Source organism: Hemibagrus wyckioides, linkage group LG08 (genome assembly GCF_019097595.1).
Source record: "Hemibagrus wyckioides isolate EC202008001 linkage group LG08, SWU_Hwy_1.0, whole genome shotgun sequence".
Lineage (NCBI taxonomy): Eukaryota > Metazoa > Chordata > Actinopteri > Siluriformes > Bagridae > Hemibagrus > Hemibagrus wyckioides.
Window position 1 is genome coordinate 17,873,147 of NC_080717.1, and position 21,625 is coordinate 17,894,771.

The 21,625-nt window shown below is 37.8% G+C and overlaps 1 protein-coding gene across 5 annotated transcripts in view; it reads right to left on the minus strand.

The window, feature by feature from the left end:
- The window catches only part of frmpd1b (FERM and PDZ domain containing 1b), a 35,031-nt gene that overhangs the window by 11,306 nt on the left and 2,100 nt on the right, over positions 1-21,625 (minus strand). For 2 of the 5 annotated variants that reach the window (XM_058396708.1, XM_058396709.1), the window contains exons 2-5: positions 15,309-15,449; positions 7,433-7,544; positions 5,438-5,601; positions 222-324 (exon numbers count right to left, since the gene is read on the minus strand). In XM_058396708.1, the coding sequence (XP_058252691.1) occupies positions 222-324; positions 5,438-5,601; positions 7,433-7,536 (371 nt within the window). In that variant the 5' untranslated portion in view covers positions 7,537-7,544; positions 15,309-15,449. Of the gene's footprint in view, positions 1-125; positions 325-5,437; positions 5,602-7,432; positions 7,545-15,308; positions 15,450-19,153; positions 19,272-20,585; positions 20,606-21,625 lie in introns of those variants that run through there. The other 3 variants (XM_058396711.1, XM_058396710.1, XM_058396712.1) reach the window with 3 other exon arrangements.

Genomic DNA, 21,625 nt, shown 5'->3' on the forward strand with positions numbered 1-21,625 from the left:
AAACATTAACATTATTAATTTGCTCTAATAGCAAGTTAGAAAGCTGTATATACTGTAGTTTGAAGGAAACTGACCATGCATGATGCTAAGAATGGGTCTTGATTCCAGAAAGAAAACCTATTTACCTGACTGCTCTTTTGCTGTATGTGGCATTTCAAGTTGTAAGGGGGAGTAAATGCACGTTGGAATGCAGATTGAGAGACAGAAGAATAAATTTTTACCTAATCATGTTGTTAACATATTCAGGAGACAAGTCGTCAATGGCTTTGTTATTCACTTTCAATACTTGATCACCTGGTAAGAGACGTCCATCTGCTGGTCCTCCTATAAAAAAAAAGAAAAAAAAAAAGATTACACATATAAAAAAAAATAAAATAAAAAAATCAGCACATAATGTGTGATAATGTGTGACATCATATCAATATTATCAGTAGGTGGGTAATAGTGTGTTGCATTAACATGGTTACTTATCTATCCCCTCTGAATAAAACCCAAATGACTTTATAAAGGGCATATACCAATCAGCCATGACAGACAGGTGAAGTGAATAACACTGATTATCTCCTCATCATGGCACCTGTTAGTGGGTGGGATATATTAGGCAGCAAGTGAACATTTTGTCCTCAAAGTTGATGTGTTAGAAGCAGGAAAAATGGGCAAGTGTAAGCATTTGAACGAGTTTGACAAGGGCCAAATTGTGATGACTAGACGACTGGATCAGAGCATCTCCAAAACTGCAGCTCTTGTGGGGTGTTCCCGGTCTGCAGTGGTCAGTATCTATCAAAATGGGTCCAAGAAAGGAACAGTTGTGAACCGGTGACAGGGTCATGGGTGGCCAAGGCTCATTGATGCACGTGGGGAGCGAAGGCTGGCCCGTGTGATCCGATCTGACGGACGAGCTACTGTTGCTAAAATTGCTGAAGAAGTTAATGCTTGTTCTGATAGAAAGGTGTCAGAATGCACAGTGCATGATGGGTCAGGGGTGTTTTGGCAGCAAAAGGGGAACCAACACAACATTAGGCAGGTGGTCATAATGTTATGCCTGGTCTGTGTAGGTATGTTATATCCTATATACAGTACAGGGAACAGGAAGCTGACTGCACTGAATAAAAAAGTGAAACATTATTTTGTATGATAAAATTACACCTCACAATTTTCTTTGATTCAAATAGCAGCGCAACCACATGGTTTTCGAGGATGTTATATAATTGCATTACATAATATCAGCACTGACACTAAAACATGGGAGACATGATTTTATTCATTTGTATAGTTATATAATTTCTTTTAGGGTTTTTATTTATTTAAAATAAGGATTTGGATTTCATGGAAACATGAATTGAAATGAAAAAATTAAATGAATAAATTAAAAATATAAAATAAAGCTTTAATTAAGTCTTTCAATCAAAACTCCCGAAAATCAACCTCTAAAATGAAAGATCTAAGAAAAACAGAGTTTAACTAACTACCTTTAGTTAAGGTATGAAATTGGTTCAGATGTCTGCCTGGTTATGAGAGCATCCTTGAATAACTTTACTGAAATAATTTTTCCCCTCTGTTTACTTCAATTCAATTTTATTTTAATAGCACTTTAACCATGCAGATTTACAGAAATATATCAAATTAGAACATACATGTAAAATGCAACACATTTATCCGTAATGAGCAAGTCGATGAGCAAGGCGATGGTGCCAAGGAAAAACTCTCTGAGGTAAACCTTAAGAGGAATCAGATTCAAAAGGGAAAAATCCTCATCTGGGTGACACCGGATTATAACTAATTCCCTTCTATAACTATATATTATCTGGTCAAAAACTCATAGTTTTCACCTTTTTACAGAGCCAATACAGCACTTGTAGTCCTAAGCCATCGTAGCAAAACTGTTCATATCAAATGCAGTGTAAAGCTACGACAATGGTTTCTAAGTGGTACCATTCACAGTAATCTCTTGTATCTTTCGTTTGTTTATGTAGGGCCATCCTCAGCAGCAGTGAGTGGTTTCCAAATTTACTTCTTTGCTTAGACTTTAGACAGCCTTTTTTCCATTTCATGAAGGTGAGTATTTATACTTGAGCCATTATTTCATAAGTGATTGAGCTTTTATCTAAGCACCTTTTATCAGGACATACTGCAGTATGTAAAATGGTAAATGGTTTTTTTTTTTTTGGTATTTCTGCATAGAGAATGACCTGAATACTGCAAGATGTTTAGTATTCTGGTCAGACACATTCGTCATTAGGTCAGAATAAGACCACACGTACACTTAAACATGCATATATGTTCTCACACAGTTTACCCTCCTGCTGTAAAAACCCTCCCTCCAGCCGTGATATCTCTTGGCCCTCTTTGCCAGACTGCACATTACTCTGCGTTTGTATCTGTCCCTCTCTCTTTCTTTCTCACCTTGGTTCTAGGCCAAAATGTACCTTGGCAACAAGCGCACACACACAACCACACAATCCTTCTTATGTCTCCTTTCCTATTCCCCCTCCTTTTCTCACCATCTCTCTTTCTCTCTCTCCTCTCTTCTCTAGAATGTAATTATCAGGCTGGAGGGCAGCAAGTTTTTTCCCACTGGGCTCTGATCAGCTGTTTCTGCCGCAGAAACCGAGGTGTCAGCATGCTGTTTCTCTGACAGTGAGGAAGTATGTGTGCATCTCTGTGGGTGTGTACAAAAGTGAGAGCCTGTTTAAGTGAGAGGACACAGCTTAAAGAGTGTGTTATATCTGTGAAAAATATACAGCCAAGTTAGTGGTGTACATGTGTGAGTGAATGTGTGTCAGACTGCATGTGTGTACGTGTACATCCTTCCCGGAGTGCACCTGCATCAAAAGACTGAAATAAATGGAAAATCAGGCAAGCAGCTGGCTCTCACATGCTCTCTGAACTTGACAGGCATGAAACGCAATCCCCCAAACCAAATAGACACACGGAAAAGAGATAATTGCGTGTGACCATTATAGAAGTTTCTGTCTCTTAAACATATACGCACACACACACAAAGTAATTAAGACTGTGTTCACTGTAACCCTGGTAATGATAATTAAAAAAAATAATGAAGACAAAAAGAAACTGATTTGATGTGGCACACAGATGGATACTTCACACAGGAATGGAGAAGAATTCATGACAGCCCCACACACACACACACACACACACAGCAACCAATAAGACAGGCAGTAAATGTCAGACTGTCTGTAGATGAGAAGCAGCAAGATTGCTTTGCCCTACCAAGGCTATTGTATTTCTATGGAAAGAGCATCTAATCCAATTCAACTTTCACCTGTTTGTCGCTGACCTTTTAAAAGGGAAAACAATACAGTTCGGCTTGTTGGGACAATGGACGAAAAATTAATTCTCACATATCTGCTGAACCTCAAGTTAGTCAATATAACTTATTCATTAAAAAATGGAGCATTTGGTGGAAAATGCTACATTGCTACATAGTCAGAGCGCAGTGGTTAAAACAACAGGACTGTTTGGAAGATCATGAGATCAAATCTCAGCACTGCCAAGCAGGGCACTCGAGCAAGGTCCTTAACTCTCAACTGCACAGTTGTATAAATTACATTTAAATGTAAGTCGTTCAGGCTAAAGCACGTTTGTCAAATGCAATAAATGTAATCAGGTGATGCCAGTGCTGCCAGACAGCAACAATACACTGAAGAATGTGGTCAGCAATCTCTCAAAAAGGTGTGTGTAGGGCATGCTTTTCCAGGCCCCTGCCTTTTGGAGAGGTCCCAGCTAAAACTGAGTTCTACTGATGTACTAAAGTCAACAAGACAGCTCTCATAAAAAGTTTCTGAAGCAGATTATGATTAGTTATTGTACGTCAAGCAGTAACGTTACCCAGAGTGCACTTTGCTGGATGAAGAGTAAAACAATAAAGAGTATGCTTCTTTGTGCCTCAGCAGCGAAAATTCTGGGACTCGTGGTCAGAGCTGTTTATATTTGTTCAATGGAGGGGCAAGTCGCAAGGAAAGCACAGCAGATAAACACTCTCTAGTGTGTGAGAGAAACTGTTAAGTTATTGATTAGAGAGAAAGGTCGATCTCAGTCACGTATACGTCTACTCGTTCTCACGCTTTCACTGGGATATTTATAAGCTTTTCATTAAAAAACAAAAGTGCAGTTTGAAGTTGAAATTCCGCACCCAGACAGGTTATCTGTGAGAGCGGCACGATTTTCCATATCAATTGCAAACAAACCCCAACATTGACATTTTAAGCCTACGTTATTCTGGGTGTATTTTTAATTTGTCATTTGTCCACCATTTAAGCTGCTTTCAACAGCTGAATCTGGGCTTAAGATGTGTCGCAGCAGCTAGCGTAATGGTGTGCAGACTCAGTTTTTCTCTCACACTGCAGGCTTACACCAGCATTGTAATTGAGCAAAAGTAGGCAAATTAAGTATCATTAGAGAAAACATCCTTTGTAACAGCCACCACAATTTAAGTCCATAAGTATTTAAGAAATGCTTAAGTTGCTATGCGCTGGTTGATTTTATAGCTTACTTGGGTGCACATTACCTCAGCCAGGGTTAGCAACAAACTTTCCACCCTGAACCCCTTACACAACTCTGCGTGGTCCTGCAACAAAACTGCACCTGAATTAAATGTGTCTAGTGAATAACTCCTAAACAGACCACACACTCAATTCTGAATTGCAGTATATTTTTCCTGGCCACAGATTCAGATTTCCACTGGCAAAATGCAACAACCAGAAAAACAGAGAAACTCTCTGATGCCTCTACAGGTGAGAAGGTTATGATATTTGCCTTTTCAACTGTGTTGTGTCTACTGTGATGCATTGTGTTGTATCCATGCTCTATGTATTAAACTTGAATACAACACAAATTTCACTTTCAGGAAGAATAAGTATACTCAATTGAAGGAATCAGGGATGTGGTAGCTCAGTGGTTAAGGTATTGGACTACTGATCAGAAGGCTGCGAGTTTGAATCTCTGGTCCACCAAGCTGACACTGCTGGGCCCTTGAGCATGGCCCTTAACCCTCAGTTGCCAGAACACCCCAGAATCGGTTTTGTGTCTTGAATCTCAGGTGTGACTTACGCGTTTTACAGGTGAGAGGGCAAAAAAACAGATGTTTAGTTAACCCTCAGTTAACCCATAATCAGGGTTTTAATGTATTGGTGTCCTATTAAGACCTGAGCTTTCATCATTTCAGCATTTCTTCCAGTTACAAAGAATTAAGTATTATGGTGCACACAACCAAAAATGTGATGTCCACGTATGTGGACGCCAGGTTGTAGGAGGTTAAGGGTTAATTCCTGCCATGTGACCAGTATTCCTGATACACAGGATGAATGGATGAATGAATGTGTGTAACTTCAACAGGCATGAGTTGCACTGACTGTTGTGATGTTGTATAAGTGAATTTGACTACTAGTAAACGTCATTTATAGTGTTTGTTGTTTACCTGGAATAACGTCCCTGACCAGCAGGGGGAGTTGTGTGGAGAGCGTGAAGCCATGCGAGTCCAGCACAGCATCTCTGATCACCTCCACTGTCTCCTTTACTGGGAAATGCTGTTGGCCACCATCGTCTGAACGGCCCAACTTCCTGTCCCCTAAGATACGATCCCTTTAAGAAACAACACAGTGTAAGACAGGTATGCTCACACACACACACACAAAGACTTCATGACAAGGCACCTATTCTCTGACCATTATCTGGCAAAATCAGTTAAATTTCAGGCAAGAAACACTGACATTAGAGGTATGTAATATAGTCTTTAACAACTTGAGCAACTCAAGTAAAATAAGATGCACAGTAAACTGTGGAGTGTTAAAGATTCTCTCACTGGTATGACAAGGAAACAAATATTTAACAATTAAATAAATCTAGTGCTTAGGAAATTTCTTAAAACATCTTCACACTCAGAATAAACAATATCTATTGCCGTGTGTGTAACTGAACTATGTGTACTGTAATATGTATTATATTGTGTGTACATAGAACAAAATATGAAAGATCTGATGATGGAGAGTAAAACAAATAATGCTGGTAGTGAAACTGATAAAATCCACCACGATTAGTATTTTTATGCAGCTTATTAAGAAGCACCCACATGTAATATTTAGGACAATTATTAAAATGATAAATCACACGAGTTCTTACATTATCCTATTATTTACAAATTTGCGGTTATAAGTCTTAGATTCAGATCCAAGCTTCAACTCCCCTGCTAACAAGGTGAGGAAGATTTTCCTACCTCAGAAACACAGTCAAACCATGACCATTTATAAAACAAATAAATGCTGAAAAACCCATTCATACCTTTATTTCAAGCTGACTCAATTAATGTAATGCATGTGTTCCCCCCCCCCCCCCCCAAAAAAAAAACCCAGACCCAGACATTTCAGTTTATTTAAAACTCTGCAGCTCAGCTATTAACCAGAACCAAAAGCATATCAGTCCAATTTTAGCTGCTCTGCACTGGTTTCCTGTAACACTCTGAATTGATTTTAAGGTCCTCCTCCATATATACAAAGGCTTTAATGGGCTAGAACCAAGTTACATTGCTAACTCCCTTGTTAGCTATATGCTGTCAAGAACACTGAGATCATCTGCTGCTGGTATATTGGAGCTTCCCAGAAACAAGCAAAGAAAAAATGGGAATGCAGCTTATGTCAATAATGCACCAAAGCTATGGTTCACACTAGCTATAGAAATAATAATTAAATAATAATTTTTTAAAAAAGCTTTAAATCTCATGAAATTTTTCTTTCCTGAAATCCTCCATTGAGATTTGTTTTGTATTTACTGTATGTTAGGCATTAGATATATTTTAACATTAAAATATATCTGCTGACATTAATTACAACACTAGTTATTTTACTATACTTGAATAATAATAATAATAATAATAATAATAATAATAACATACACTTCACATTAAATTATTATTTATTTTACAAGTTCTGCATTGAGACTGTTTGTCTTAAAAAGATGCAGTACACAGCGATCAGTGTAGTGTATTTCCCCCTTTAGGTTTGATAAATGAATGTAAGGAGTGTGTGCGCATTTTACAAAAACAGCATGGTCAGCAGCTAAACACCGCACACTGGAACACGGTAATCTTAGCGCATGGTAATCAGTGAGTTGGCTAAGAGTGAAAGATGAATACATCTGACCTGCAAGCACAATGAGCAAAACAAACACACATGCCATGCTGTAGGCTCATTTGACAAATGATTAGCACATTGTACTGTGAGACAGCAAACAGAAAGAAAGGCAAATACAGAAGAAATCTATGCCTGTGTTTACACAGTAGGGTGTTCATTTCAGATTTAGATTACTACTTGCTGTGGTTACACTTCTTGGCAAAAAGCACTTGGGCGACCAAATTAATAGCCAGGTTAATTAATTACCTGGGAGTGTGTGTGTGTGTGTGTGCGTGTGTGAAGTCTACCTGCTGAGGGAGTCTCGTGATCGGCGCAGCCATCTCCCCACCACCTGCTCTACACGGCGCACCCGACGCGGGGAGCAACTCCTACTCCTCTCTCTTTCCTCCATCTAAATGACTGAGAAAGAACGAGAATGGATTAGAGATTAGAGACATAGGGAGTGATGAAAGGATAGATGACAAGTTCTTGGATTGTAAATCTAAAATAACAGACTTTAATTCTCGTTAATTGCAGCATATGGCAGGCTGAACATCGTCCATTTATTATAATGCCTTAAAATCCTCACTGCTCCATTCAGAGTTAACAGACATGCATTCTCTGGCTTGTCTAGAACTCCTTGTGTATGTCAACACCAGTGAGACAGTAAGGGCTGGGGGGTGATGAGATTGCATAGCATTTAGAAGACAGCACGGATCACACCAAAGACATAAATAGGCTCTCGCTTAACCTCGGAAGCATACGCATAAACGTGTTCGTTCTGGAGATGACGCATACACACATTTACAGCTGGCACATTTTCAGACACACCCTTTTCTTCTCAATTTCTATACCTTTATACATGTTGTGTCTCAGCTGCAGGAATAAAGTCACACACATTTCTATAGTATGCTTTTCCCATCAGCAAGTAGGGATACAAGGGTGCTGTAAAAGCTTCAGTCACTGATAAATAGACCACGCTCACCACTAAACCACAGCTACAGTATCACTGTGTGTGCCTTAACTGAGCTTAAATATGATGAATTGACGTGCTGATGAAACTAAGTAATCAATGGGCCTTTACTCAAGCTACAGAACTGCATTCAATCATTTTACTGAGTGCAAAGTATAGAGAGGTGGATAGACAGATAGAGAGGGGGAGAGAGACGATAGAGAGTGAGGAACTGAGAGAGAGAGGAAAAGAGAGAGAGAGAGCTGTCCATAACTGTAAATACAAATAGAGGCACATTGTAATGGGGAGAAATAAAAAGGAAAAAAGAAAGAAAGAGAGAGAGATGTCCATAACTCTAAATACAAATAGAGGCACATTGTAATGGGGAGCGACAGAAAAGCAGAAAGAAAGAGTCCATTCATGGCTTTAACAAGAAAAAAAATGCAGCCTCCTCCCATTCACATTTGCTCAGTGTCATAGTGGATGACCTCAACGTCACTTAAGTGTCACACAGAAGACATAGAGCTCCCTGCATCAGTGACTTCAGTACTGCTTTGGGAAGCAAGAAAGAAAACATTGTAACTGACCTGGTAAACTTCTACAAAGATTTACTACCCAACAACTTTGAAACATGAACCCTAATCTGTAATCAGAGCATGTATCCCTTAACAGTGGCAGCCAAGCCTCGCTCACCCCTGCTTTAATTCAGCCACTGCTGATGCATTTACATACAAAGACACACACAGGACATGACACACTCACAAGTCTGCTTAGTATTAGTGGATTAAAGTGCATTTCCCGCATGATGTGGCAGCACCACTTCTTCCTTTGTGCTGATCCACATCGACTCAGACAGAGCTGATCTGCCATGTGCAGCTGCTGTCCATCACTCACTCCCTAATTACTGTTCTACTGTGTAATGAAGGAATCTCCTCTGTGGCTGTGTCATGTAAGGTGCCATTTTAAAAAAGGTACACATGCAAAGGTTTTTCCAATTAAAGGAACATTTTTAGTCTCGTCTCCATGTCACACAGCTGTAGCCTATGTACAACTACCCCACAGACAGTAATTTCAATCATTTTCACTCACTGCAAAATGTCATCTTAGCAAGTTACAATATCTTAAACATAGTCAAAATGAGTTACTATTTCTAATGATAAAAATAGAATTACACCCATTTCTAGACATATTTTCTATTTTTAAGCTTTAAATGGTCTTATTTCTGTTGTCAAATAATTTTGCTTTTTTTTTCTAGAAATTAATGCTTAGAATTTGCAAAAATAATCTGCCAATAGAACAAGAACTGTTAAGGCTTAAAATAGTAAAATATACCTAGAAATAGGTTTAATAATTTTATATTTGGTCTTATTATAAGATGTAGTAGATCATTTCGCCTAAATTCAAGAAATTTGTTATTTTGCGGTGCAATACTATAATATAAGCACAATGTTTGTTCAAGGTTTTCATAAACCCCTCAGTCATATTCACACATCTGACAAATTAATAGGAACACCATTACCTTTGCTTGTTCAGCCAATCAGGTGGCAGCATTATGTTGTACAAAATCATAGTTTTACAGCTCAAGAGCTTAAGTTCATTTTCACATTAAGGTTGTTGGTGATAGACTGACTTGAGTTAGTCTGAGTATTTCTGAAACTGGCAATCTGGGAATTTTTTTCATGGGCAACAGTCTACAGAGCTTAAATGATCAGTGAGGTCAGAAGAGAATGCCCAGGCTGGCTTGAAGCAACAAGAAGGCTACGGTGAATGAAATAAGCACTCTTTATAACTGTGGTGATTAGAAAGTCATCTCAGTATACACAACACCTTGAAGCTTTAGCTGTTCGCGCTGTAATAGCAGCAAACCACACTGAGTGGCATTCCTTTCATACAGGAACAGAAATCTGAGGCTACACTGGGCACCGATTCACCAAAACTGAAGATTGGAAATTTGGACAAATGTCAGTTGGTCTTTTTCCAGTGTCGACTGAACCTCTTGATCTGCTTGTACATAAATTTATCCATTGTACTGCTGCCAAATGATTGGCCGACCGTGTATATTTGTAACCGTATATTTTGTAAATTAAGCCCTAAATCTGTATTCTTCCATTCAGAGACGAGCTAGCTTTTCAATCTAGAAACCACAAACCCTAGAAAAATACCTGTCTCATTCAAAAACTTATATATAATTGGAATAGTTTCAAATGTTACATTTACCAGTAATCATTCAATGACAGACGTCAATATCATCTCTTGGACTTATAATTCAGTTCCTGGGTTGAGGAAAATCTATGACAATTGCACATAAACCACATTTTACAGAAATTCAAGTGTGTGTGTAAATATATTGTTAGTTTATTTATAATACAAGAATTAGTAACACTTAATCACTACACTGAGAAAACGAAGAGAGCAAGGAAACAGGAGCTAAAAAAAGAACCCAATCATTGTTCTGTCAATCGATGGTGCTTACAACTGTGTGTATGACTGTGGAATGTGCCGTGTGTTAATACACTGATATTTACAGTTTTGTTAAGATGTTTGGAACCAAACTAGAGATATGCACTAGGGTGAAAGTACAAAGGTACATGTTTTTCTGACACAGGAGAGCAGAGTTGCACAAACTCAATGCAGTGTGTGTTTGTGTGCGTCTTTGTTGCTGATTCAGTCAAGATCTTAACGCCTTTGCTGACTCCTTGAGTTGTCCGAGTTGACATGTCAAAAGGTACGAGTCCAAATGCTTCATCCATTAATGCATGAGCTCTTGTGGCTAACATGGCTGAGATCCATTTAACCACTCTGTTCTCCTGCCTCAGAGATACAGCACTCAGATATCTTATACCAACAGCAGAAGTCTATCACACTCTGTGCAGCTATAGCTCCAAATTGCAACTTGATAACACAGCTATTATTCGCACACTAACAACAAATTAGGCTATTTGTGTTCCATGCAGTCAGCAGGCAGCCAGCAGTGTCTGCAATCTATACTGTACATAGCTCTAAATACTCAAAATAACATATCTTACATCAGAAAGCTTTAGAAATTAGCTAGTCAAAAAGATTATTCTGATTCCCAAAAATGGCACAGTTGTCCAAGGGCAGGAGTCAGAGAGTGCAAAAATGGTTTGTGCTCTCTGGGTGGTCAGAGCTACATTACTCTCTCTGCCCTGTCAATCAGAGAGCAACACTTGTTTGAGCTTTGAGGTCAGGTATGCGAAAGAGGGCAGTTAGTGTTTTCCTTTGAGTGCCCTGTGGTGTAGCATAAGCAGGAGTTTTAAAAAAGAATGCTGTAGCTGGCTTTAATTTTCTCTCAGGAAACATGCTAGTTTTCAGTCAAAACAGCTTAGCTGCTTCAAAACAGAAATGATCTTCTAATAAATTAAGGGGGTTTTGGCAGTGTAGTCTGAAACATATCATGGTCCACTTGAAAAATTGGTAATGTCAAAGCATGTGCACCAGGGAGCGCAGCATGATACCAAACCCGAGACTACATGTAGGAGGTGGTGTGAGTTCAGTTGCACTGGAACTGTGTCGTGAATTCCCATGAATGTTAACGCAACTCATACTTCTGCACTTGGTCAGGAAGTAAAGTAACCTAGTTGTGAATTTTGGCAGATGAGAACATTCTTAATTTCCACAACACATGTACCACGAGTGGCAGGGGAATGTTGTGGGACATGGAAGAGATGAGGAGCTTTACTGTGCGTAATAGCACGAAAATAATAATAATAAAAAAAAAATGTGATGAGTCTCATTGTGTTCTTCATGCACATTTGTGATGACGCAAGATGTACGCAAATGCTCTGGGGCTCCATAGAATCAAGTGAGTCTGAAACCAGACCAACACTGCAGCAGACACCGGGAATAATCACAACCGGATTTGGACCGCAGCAAATGTGCCCAATGTGAAAACCACCTAATTAATCTATTTCATTAGTTACAATCAAGGTATCTGTCTGCCTGTCTGTCCTTCTGTCCGTCTGTCTATCTGTCCGTCCTTCTGTCTGTCTGTATGAAAATCACTGTAGTGTTGAGGTTGGAAAGCTACATGTCTGCTGCAAGCCCATTAATCTGTTCTTAGGAAACTTTTCATTCTAATGCTTTGATATCACTTTCCACACCTTATTGCAACCTGCAGAAACTCTACACCTGCTTCGCTTTACTGCATCACTCTGTCCCTGGAGTATACGGCACTGCTTCTACCTTAGCACAGATAACAGATCTTCCTACTTACACAGTCTCTCTCAATCTAATAAAAACCATTTCTGACACACATTTTGACATTAGCTTTGCAGTAAGTTAATAAAATCTTGGATCACTGCAGTGAATGTTTTTATGCAGCATATATTGCTTGCTGCTTTCTATAAAGAAAGATTTGCTGCAGATCTCTATGGCATGAAGCCGGCTATAGGGAACCTAAATCACACAGACATACATCACTGTTAGACACACTGACAGACTGTCAACACCTAAACTTCCTCGCTGTTAACCAGAACAGAACAAAGAATTTTAAATCTGTAAACCGAGAATAGTGGTCTGGTCTCTGCGGATGTGACTCTGCAGAGCTACACAGATCTCTATTGATAATGCAGCATTTACCCCACAAAAAAAAAAGTGCAAGTTTGCAATGGAACTCATTTCTATCAGTAACACAAACATTTCCTTAGTTTTAACTATTTAATTGCAGAGAAATTCATTGAATTATGATAGGACTATGACACCTCTCCCTCACCCCTACAAAAGCAGAAGTATTGGCACCTATAATATTTGTGGTGGTGACGCTCTTGGTAAAAAACAATCATACAGTAATTCAGTTATGCTTTATCAAGGTAGATTAGTCCTTCATGACCACTCCAGATGATTGAGGTTAGAAAGTATGTGGCTATGGAAACATTTCCAACGCTGACCACAGGCTTTTAATAGGGTTCTACTCAGGGATGCTGGCATGCTTCTGGGATGGTAAAGTAACGCTTCTTGTTTCAGCAACCACTTATGTTAAACTGTTTGAAATCATTATCCTCCATCATCTGCCAAAAAGGGGGCATGACAGGATTTTGGCTGAGCTATCTCCATATTTTGAGTATTTCAGGATGCTACTTATTTTTACAAGGGTGTTGGTTTAAAGGTATACAGTAGTATTCAAATACATTTGAATAATTGTGTATACGTTAGGGCTTTGCTACGTGTTTGCGTCTGATTGAAGGCGAAAATGTCCATCCTTAAGCCCCCTATCCAACTATCACACGAAAGCAGCATAGGATATGTTTTAAAATGCAGCAACTGCTTCTACAGGGAAAAATCTTAATACAAAATCACAAATTAAGATGTATCAAGATGCACGAAGAATTGTTTTCTAATCACATTGTGACACTCTGCACTGAAAACCAAATCATAATCCGCCTGGAGAGTCTCATAATGCTGATGAAGGACCAAATCACTAACATGCACATGAAATATGCACCATGTCAAAACTAAACTTTCATCATCATCATCATCATCATCATAAGACTTCTTTCACACTTTTCTGACTGTAAAAAAAACTAGTTTCAGACTAGAAAACCCCAGTATTCCCTAAAATACCTGTAATTCTCTGATATTCCTCTGAATCTTCTCATTCTAAGGTACACTACATGACTGTTCACTGCTGCAGTATTAACTGGTGCTCATGAAGATGAGGAAGTGATGGTGTAACAAGATAACTACACCATAATCCGGAAATCTGTGATAGCTGCACTTTATGTCCGTAACTAGCTATGAGGACACTGGAAGGTTTTGTGGGTTTTTTTCACTCTCATATGCAAATAGTGATATCCTGATAATGTGCTGGTAGAATGCAGTCTACTCTGTAGGGGAAAAAAGTTGCTTACTAAGCAGTGATGATCTCTACTGACCTCAGAGAAGCTTAAGTTGACCATTTTAGACTGCATACAAATGGAAGAAATTAGGGACGCATGATATTTATTGGACAGATAAATTATCGGCCGATATGGGTGAAAATGACGTCATTTTATTGCTCCGATAAATAAATTAAATCCGATAACTAGATCCGATAAAGTACGCTTGCTGGTAAATCAATCAATCAGTCTGATTTATCTGAGATTCATCCGCTTTCCGAGTGCAAATGACTGCAGCTTTAAACTGCAGTGACTCTCAGCCTGTGTTGCGCTCATTAGGTCATCATCTGTGAACATGTCTGCACCGGTCTGGAAGTTTTTATCAGTGACAGCGGAGGACAATGCCATTGCTATTTGCAACGCATATTCAGCAAGGATTCCGACAGGAGTTGAAAAGGAGTCAAGTTTTAACACAACAAATCTTATATCTCCCTTGAAGGGTCGTCATCGCGGCGAAGCTGTATTAAAAGAATATGAAGCAGCCGCGGCAGCAGCAGCTACTAGCGCTAGGCCTAAAACACGGAGCATCGATGTCCCCATTCAGCAGGCATCTCGATTATGCCTTATGCTCTTCTGTTGAGGATGCACTTTTGTTTTTCATTTTTTTTTCGAGGTTGACAAAATGTCAACGCATGTTATTTATGATGCATTTGAAAAACATGTGACTTAAGATCTATATACCTTAATCATCCTCATGCACTAAAAAGGTTGAATAGATGCATTTCTTTGTTATGCATGAAATACTTATTGAATATAAATTTGATTTTAATCAGTTGTTAATTGCAGATAAATCATAGTTTTGTCATAGTTCTGTTAAACCTTTCTGTTCTTATTGTAGTGCCTTACACAAAAAATAAAAACATCTGAAGAGTCAGGACTATTACAGTTACACATCCAGAGCTATCATCAGTCCATCTTAGATTTTCTATTCTCCTGGGTGCACAAACTGCAGATTATATGAAAATTCTAATATAAAAATATGAACATATTGGTTATCGGTATCAGAATTGGCCATGAGAAAGACTTTATCGGTTATCGGTATCGGTTTAAATCTTTCATATCGTGCATCCCTAGAAAAAATTATATAAATCAAGGAAAACTGGTGGTTTGTGAAATGAGATCCTTGTAACACAGCAAATAAATAAATAATAAAAAAAATAAAACAAACAAACAAACAAACAGCTTTCACTGAAAACTTGAACCTTGTCTAAAGTTCAGGTTGCTTTTGCTTACTACACTGTGCTCAAAGATGATATCACAGAATACCAGGCAAATATCCAGCATTTTTTAAGTCAATAATTCAATACTTTATACTAGAAAACACATGTTTGCACATACCTGTGAGTGGTTTGTGTCTTACAAGTTTCAAAGCACTGAAATTCCTTAATTTGATAGTATATCACATCCTTCTTCCCCGGGTACGCTGAAGGGTAGCGGAGATGCGTTTTTATAACCATCAGGACCAATCAGAGTGAAGATCTAAAAGACAGAGTGGGAAGATTTGAAATAAGCATGTATATATAAAATATAGTGTCACTTAACATAATATGATTCAAACCTGTGATAAAAAAGACAAAAAAAACAGAGAGATTTGTAGAACCAGTTCCAAAAAGCAAAGTATCCTTCATGTGCTCACGTAATGCACTTTTAACACCACACACATCAATAGTAATGTTTACACTCTGTGTCCTAGATATGCAGTGCTGCCTTACACTTCTTTCTTTTTCCTGCGATCCCCTGCCTGGAGCTCCTTCTGAAGGCTTATACAAAATGGCAACTAATATATTTATCTCCATTAGAAAAAAATGGATTCTCCCCATAATACTGAGCTCAAAAAATGTACTGTGTGACTAAGATCTAGGCCATGTACTGTTTCTTGTATTATCCTAGTTAAGGCCACTGCACTCAGGCTGCACAAATAATATTCAGTGACAAATGGTACACAAATGTGCAACATTTACACTACCTTTTTCACACTGAAGTTGATGGATCAGACAAAAACTAACATACAATCTTTAGTTAAATATGGAGTCCAAAGCATGGTGTAGTTTTGTGCATTTTTTCCATAATGTTCAGTGTTTCCCATTTTGGCAACTGGTCCAAATGAAGCTCCTACATCAACTAATGGAATTCTACTATTTGTTCTAAGTGAATTCATGATTAAAAGAGCTAAAAATGAATACTTTTCCCTACCATTTCAGGGATCTTATAGTATTATTGTGTTCTTTGATATAAAAGAAATGTTGGATGATCTTGCACATCATGTGTGTTTTATTCTGTTACATCTGTCAAACAAACCACATCTGTTTTAGTGTTTAAGCATTAACGTTTCAAGAATATCATAAATGAAAAGTACACATTTCTTAGACAGGTTCCTGTTTTCATTTTCCAAACCACTTCAGTTACCATGACCATTATATTGCAGAAGTAACACAAATATATGCATTGCAAGGCTGGCATGCATAAAAGGAAAGCTGGGGAGTCTAAACTATAGATAGTCTAAAAATATACATTAATAAACTCCAGCACCACCAGAAGTTCTAAGAGAAAAAAACACATATATAAATTAGATACTTGGGATGATTTCTTTCAAGCCCAGACTGTAGATTAACACAGCTGATCCCTGACCATTATTTCATTAGCGATTCCCCAATGATTTGAATGTCCTCTGGGGCTAATCTACTAAAGTCCACACTGTGTGATCATGTGGAGTAGTTTTTGGTAATAAAAAAAATTAAAATATTCAATTTGCCTTTGGAGGTGATACTAAATATAAACAGACTAACAACATTTAAGCAAAGAACAAATTACACAAAGGAACAAACATGTTTTTAGAAGGTCAACTTTTCTGCTATTCAGAACAGACATGTCAGGATTATGAATTTGAAATGCTCGACTTAAATAAAATTAAGATGCATGAATAAAAAAAAACACGTAATTTATTAACATTTTCAGAGCGTTCCTCTAGTTTGCAGTGTGGGTTGCTACTTGCAGAATTATAGAAAAAATGCTTTCTATATAGATCTTGCTGCCTCATCAGTGAAACCTTGCTACAGCTGCCTTTGAAATTCATACCCTCCTGTACCCAGGTGTACAGGAAGTGACTTTAGGCTTACTGGGAAAATGTTTAGGCTTAGACTATGCTTTCCTGAAATCACACCGGAACAGGAAAAATTTTATTATTAACTCATGTTCTTGAATTAGGTTACGCACTTTTTAAAAAAGTAAAATGTTTTAATCTGACTTAACACAGCGTTCAATGAGTATATGTGTGTTCCTGTGTGTATGTGTAATAGCTTTATACAGTATTATATATTTCATAGTACTAGTGATTTACAAATGGAAAGTAAAATTAGTTTAGCTGTTCCATACAGTATCCCAATCAACCATCTGTGATACAATGGTGACATAATTTCACTCACTGTACTATATAAACTGTATTATATAGAGCACTATATATTGAAACATATCAGTATTGTGGAAAGGTCCAAAAGTCCATTCTGAATCTAGTGAAAATGCTTCTATTTTGTATTCATGCCTTATTTATTCCAACAATTTCCATTACAAATGATATCACCAACATCAACTTGAGAGACAGGTAGAATCTTTTACATGAAATATTTACTTGAGTTTTTTAGTTTTTAGTTTAGTGTCCTCTTTTTGCTGTAATAACAGTGTGCACTCGAGGTCCACAAGTTTGTGCAAAAGCTTATGATCCATTTTAAATCAAATCCAACACATGCTTCAGTAGAAGAGACAAGGCATGAGGAAAATCTGACCGTTTGTACTCAGTTAATATGATCAATATCACACATTCACTTCCATTTAAACAGGGACCTAGAACTAGCACAGATTCTTGATTTTCAAGTAAAACCAACATTGTAACCAAAACCACAACACATCAGCAGTATTAAAAATGATTTAAATACACAATTAACAAAGTAGATGTTGGCTTTAGTGGTCGTTAAACAGCAATGAATTATGTTTATATCCTCTATTTGGTATTCATTCTGACAAGTAAAGAGAAATTGCTAGGCATTATGGTACATGGTGCAGAAATCGTATGCATCAGTTATGCAATGGATTTATGGTGCACTATGGGTGATGACGCAAAATTTGATTTGTACACTGAGAATTCAGATAACATTTCAAAATGGCTACACCCTAAATAGTGCACTATATGGTAAATAGGGACACGGCATGTTCAGATACAGCATTGGAAAAACTAGTGTAAACTACTGTTGTGTGTGTGTTTTTAAAAATTTTTGTTATGTTGCATAAATAAGATGTTTTTTAAAAAAAATATTGCTTGTACATGTATGTAACTTTTTAAATCACTTGTTCAATATTTATGCCTATGGGTGTGGTCATTCTGTGAAGCATTTGTTAATCTATCAGCAATGTACGACAAGGTCCACTCCAATATTTACTGGTCTGCAGAAAAGTTCCTTAAGCTGAGAGAGAACTGAAAAGTTCACCAAGAAATATAGCCGTACTTGCTGTGAAAACATATCAAAGGTTTCTGCAAAATGATTGCTTTCTTGTTTGTCTTTGCTCTGCATAGAAGCTGCTCTAGACTCCTTCTGGTCCTTTTCCCTGCACACCGAAATCTAGGCTAACTGTAACTCGTGTATAAATAATAAATTCAGTTATCGCAGCGAAATGAATCCCTCATCATGTTGCCACAGCCCCATACTGGAAAAGAGAAGCAAAGTGCAAGAGAAAGAAGGCATGAGAGGGTTAAAATATTGCTGTAGGGAGCTACAAATGAAGAAAAGGTGAACAAAGGTAAAAGGATTAAATAAGGGAGAAGAAATAATATGTGACAGTGACAAAGAGCAAGAAGCATTTCGTGAAGATTGGAAGCTGATTGGAAGACGCAAGAACAAAAACAACACGCAGAACACACAAAATCTAATTTCCTTTCAAAGAAGAAGAAAATTATGAAAGCAGAATGACTATGGGGGGAGACTTCAGGGTGGAAAGGTGTCAGAGAAGGGCAGGATGGGTGGGAAAGGTGTGAAAAGCAGGGAGAAGAGGAAGGAAGGAGTGTGAGAAAGAGCTGAGTGATGCTGAATACAGTATCCAATACACAAAAAGCCCTGCAGATAGAACATTTATCAATGTAGGACATGCAAATAAATACATCTGAAATAAAACACAAAGGAAAAAAAATTCTGTACCTCCTGAATTTCCATGCTGCTGAATGGAGGATCGAGTTTCTTTTAACAGCTGTGCTTACTAAAAATACTGTTCAGGCTGCACGACAGTGTGTTTTTTTTTAAAATGTTGTGGCTATGAATAACACACAACAATTACTATGTCAACAAGCCTCGGCACACTACCTAGGATTCAGACCAGAGTTGTAGTATGGATGTCTGAGCCGGTGTGTGACCCGAATATTCTGAATAACAAGCTGCTTCTTGACCATAACGTAATCACAGGGATGCAATGGCTATGATCATGGGTGTTTCAGGCACGAACATGACTTTGATGATAATCAATAACAATCTGTATCTGTAACCGGAGTGAGTCATCCTGTCTTTAATCTGACACAAAGAGGAATCAATGCCAGGCTGTCTGTGCTGGCACTAACGCAGGCTGACACGAAAGGTTATGAAAATGCTATCAATTTCAAACACGCACAAAGCTCACGCTAACTACAGTAAAGCTTCCTGACTCACGGACTTCTTAAACCATATTAGCGCTCAAACACGTGGCAATACGCACATGCTCAAATACAAAAAACACCACCTGAAAATAAACAGACATGCAGAAATAAAAACCCAGACTAAACACAGTCAAAACAATCAAATGATACTTAGACAAAACAACACATACAACAAAAAAACAAACAAACAAAATTTAGACGAAAACATCAAACAAAAAGAAATTACAGTCAAAACACAGGCAAAATAATAATCAAACCAGTACATCAACAATACATACAAACTCACCAAAACAATACACTACCAGTCAATTTATTTGAACACCCTATAAGTTAGCATTTTTGAATTAGTTTTTGCTTTCAAACCTCACAAAAGAATAACAGAATTAAGAAATGTTTATTCTTAAATGATTAGTGAAATGTCACAAATGATTCATTTTAATTTCAACAATCTAGATTTATTCAAAACAGACCAAAATCTTTGCCACTCTAAATAGGCACAGATTATGATAATACTAGTACTGCACTAGCGCTTATTTTAAGTCCTATTTGGATCTGAGAGCTACCAGTTATTTATTTACCACAACAATTATATAGCTTTCCTTATTTAATTGCAAATTCTGTATTGTTTATTATTGCATGTGGAAATAATAGTGATTAAACTGTAACAAAACATAAGCTCTAGTCATTCAGACAATTTTGACTGACAAACAGAACAATACAGCTAAGATGAAATGCTATAACTATACTCTATTATTTTAGTTAGTGTTTAAAAAATAGAGTATGCAAAAAACACCCCCCCCCAAAAAAAAAACAAAACAAAACAAAAACTTACTGTAAGTAACAATGGAATTTCAAAGTACAAAACTAACCTGTGACCTAATTTAATCACCCACCAGTGGTCAAAATAATTCTAAAAGAACAATATTACTTCATTGACCAAATACCTTTTTTATGTCCCATGTTGAGTTGCTCATGCAAGAAGCAAGATATAAATCTGGACTCACACACTCATTCATTCCCTTTTCCACTGTCACACAGCTGCTGCATTTTCTCACTCCTCCCCCTACTGCCCTCATTTGTTTCTCTCAGTATCCCTCAGTATCCTCCGTCCCTTTTCTCGCTTTTTAAAACACCACAGGAGAGGTCTATAAGCTCTGCCAGCAGGTTAATGTTCTGTGCATTTAAATCCGATTCAGATTGCTGTGTGTCAGTGCAAGCAGTGACAGATCTGGCCAAGTTGGACCGGATGGTACTGCTGCACTCAATAGCACAGAATCAGAGCAAACAAAGCAACGGCAGTGAACCAAAACCAAGCTCGGGACAGAATACGGCCTGATGTCACATATTAGCATGCAATGGGACACTGTCTTGACATCAGGCTAAATAGGTGAACACAGGATATGTAATTAACACTACAACATTATAGAGTATGGTGCATTTCATTCACTCATTCATTCATCACTAACTGCTTTATCCTCGTCATGGTCCCAGTTGATTGTTATGCAAAATTTTACTACAATAATAGATGCTCTAAACACAAAAATCAAATTCTACTGCTTGATGATATATGATGAAATATGATGCAAATAAAAACGACACACTCTTCATACACTAAAACCATAACTAGGTCATCCTGTTTGAATCACAGCTATTAATATAAGTTGTTTAAACATTAATAGCTCACCAAACATTCCTTTTGCTTTGGTTCTGCTGTGTAGCCTTTTTAGCTAGGTGTGGCTAATGAGTCTGCCTTTCCTCTGTAGTAATAATTAAATCCACCCTCTTTCATACAGTCTGTCAGACCAATCCATTAGCATAATAAACTGAACCTCATCTGCCCCTTTCAATTCAGTTCCATCCAGAATGACTTCTGGTGACTTTTAATCTCACCACCATTTGGAGATTAGTAGCCCACGTGTCCAGGGTGGCTATTTTTCCTTTTTTTGCTTTTGCTTTTGCTCTTGAACAGGGACTAGTGATAAGT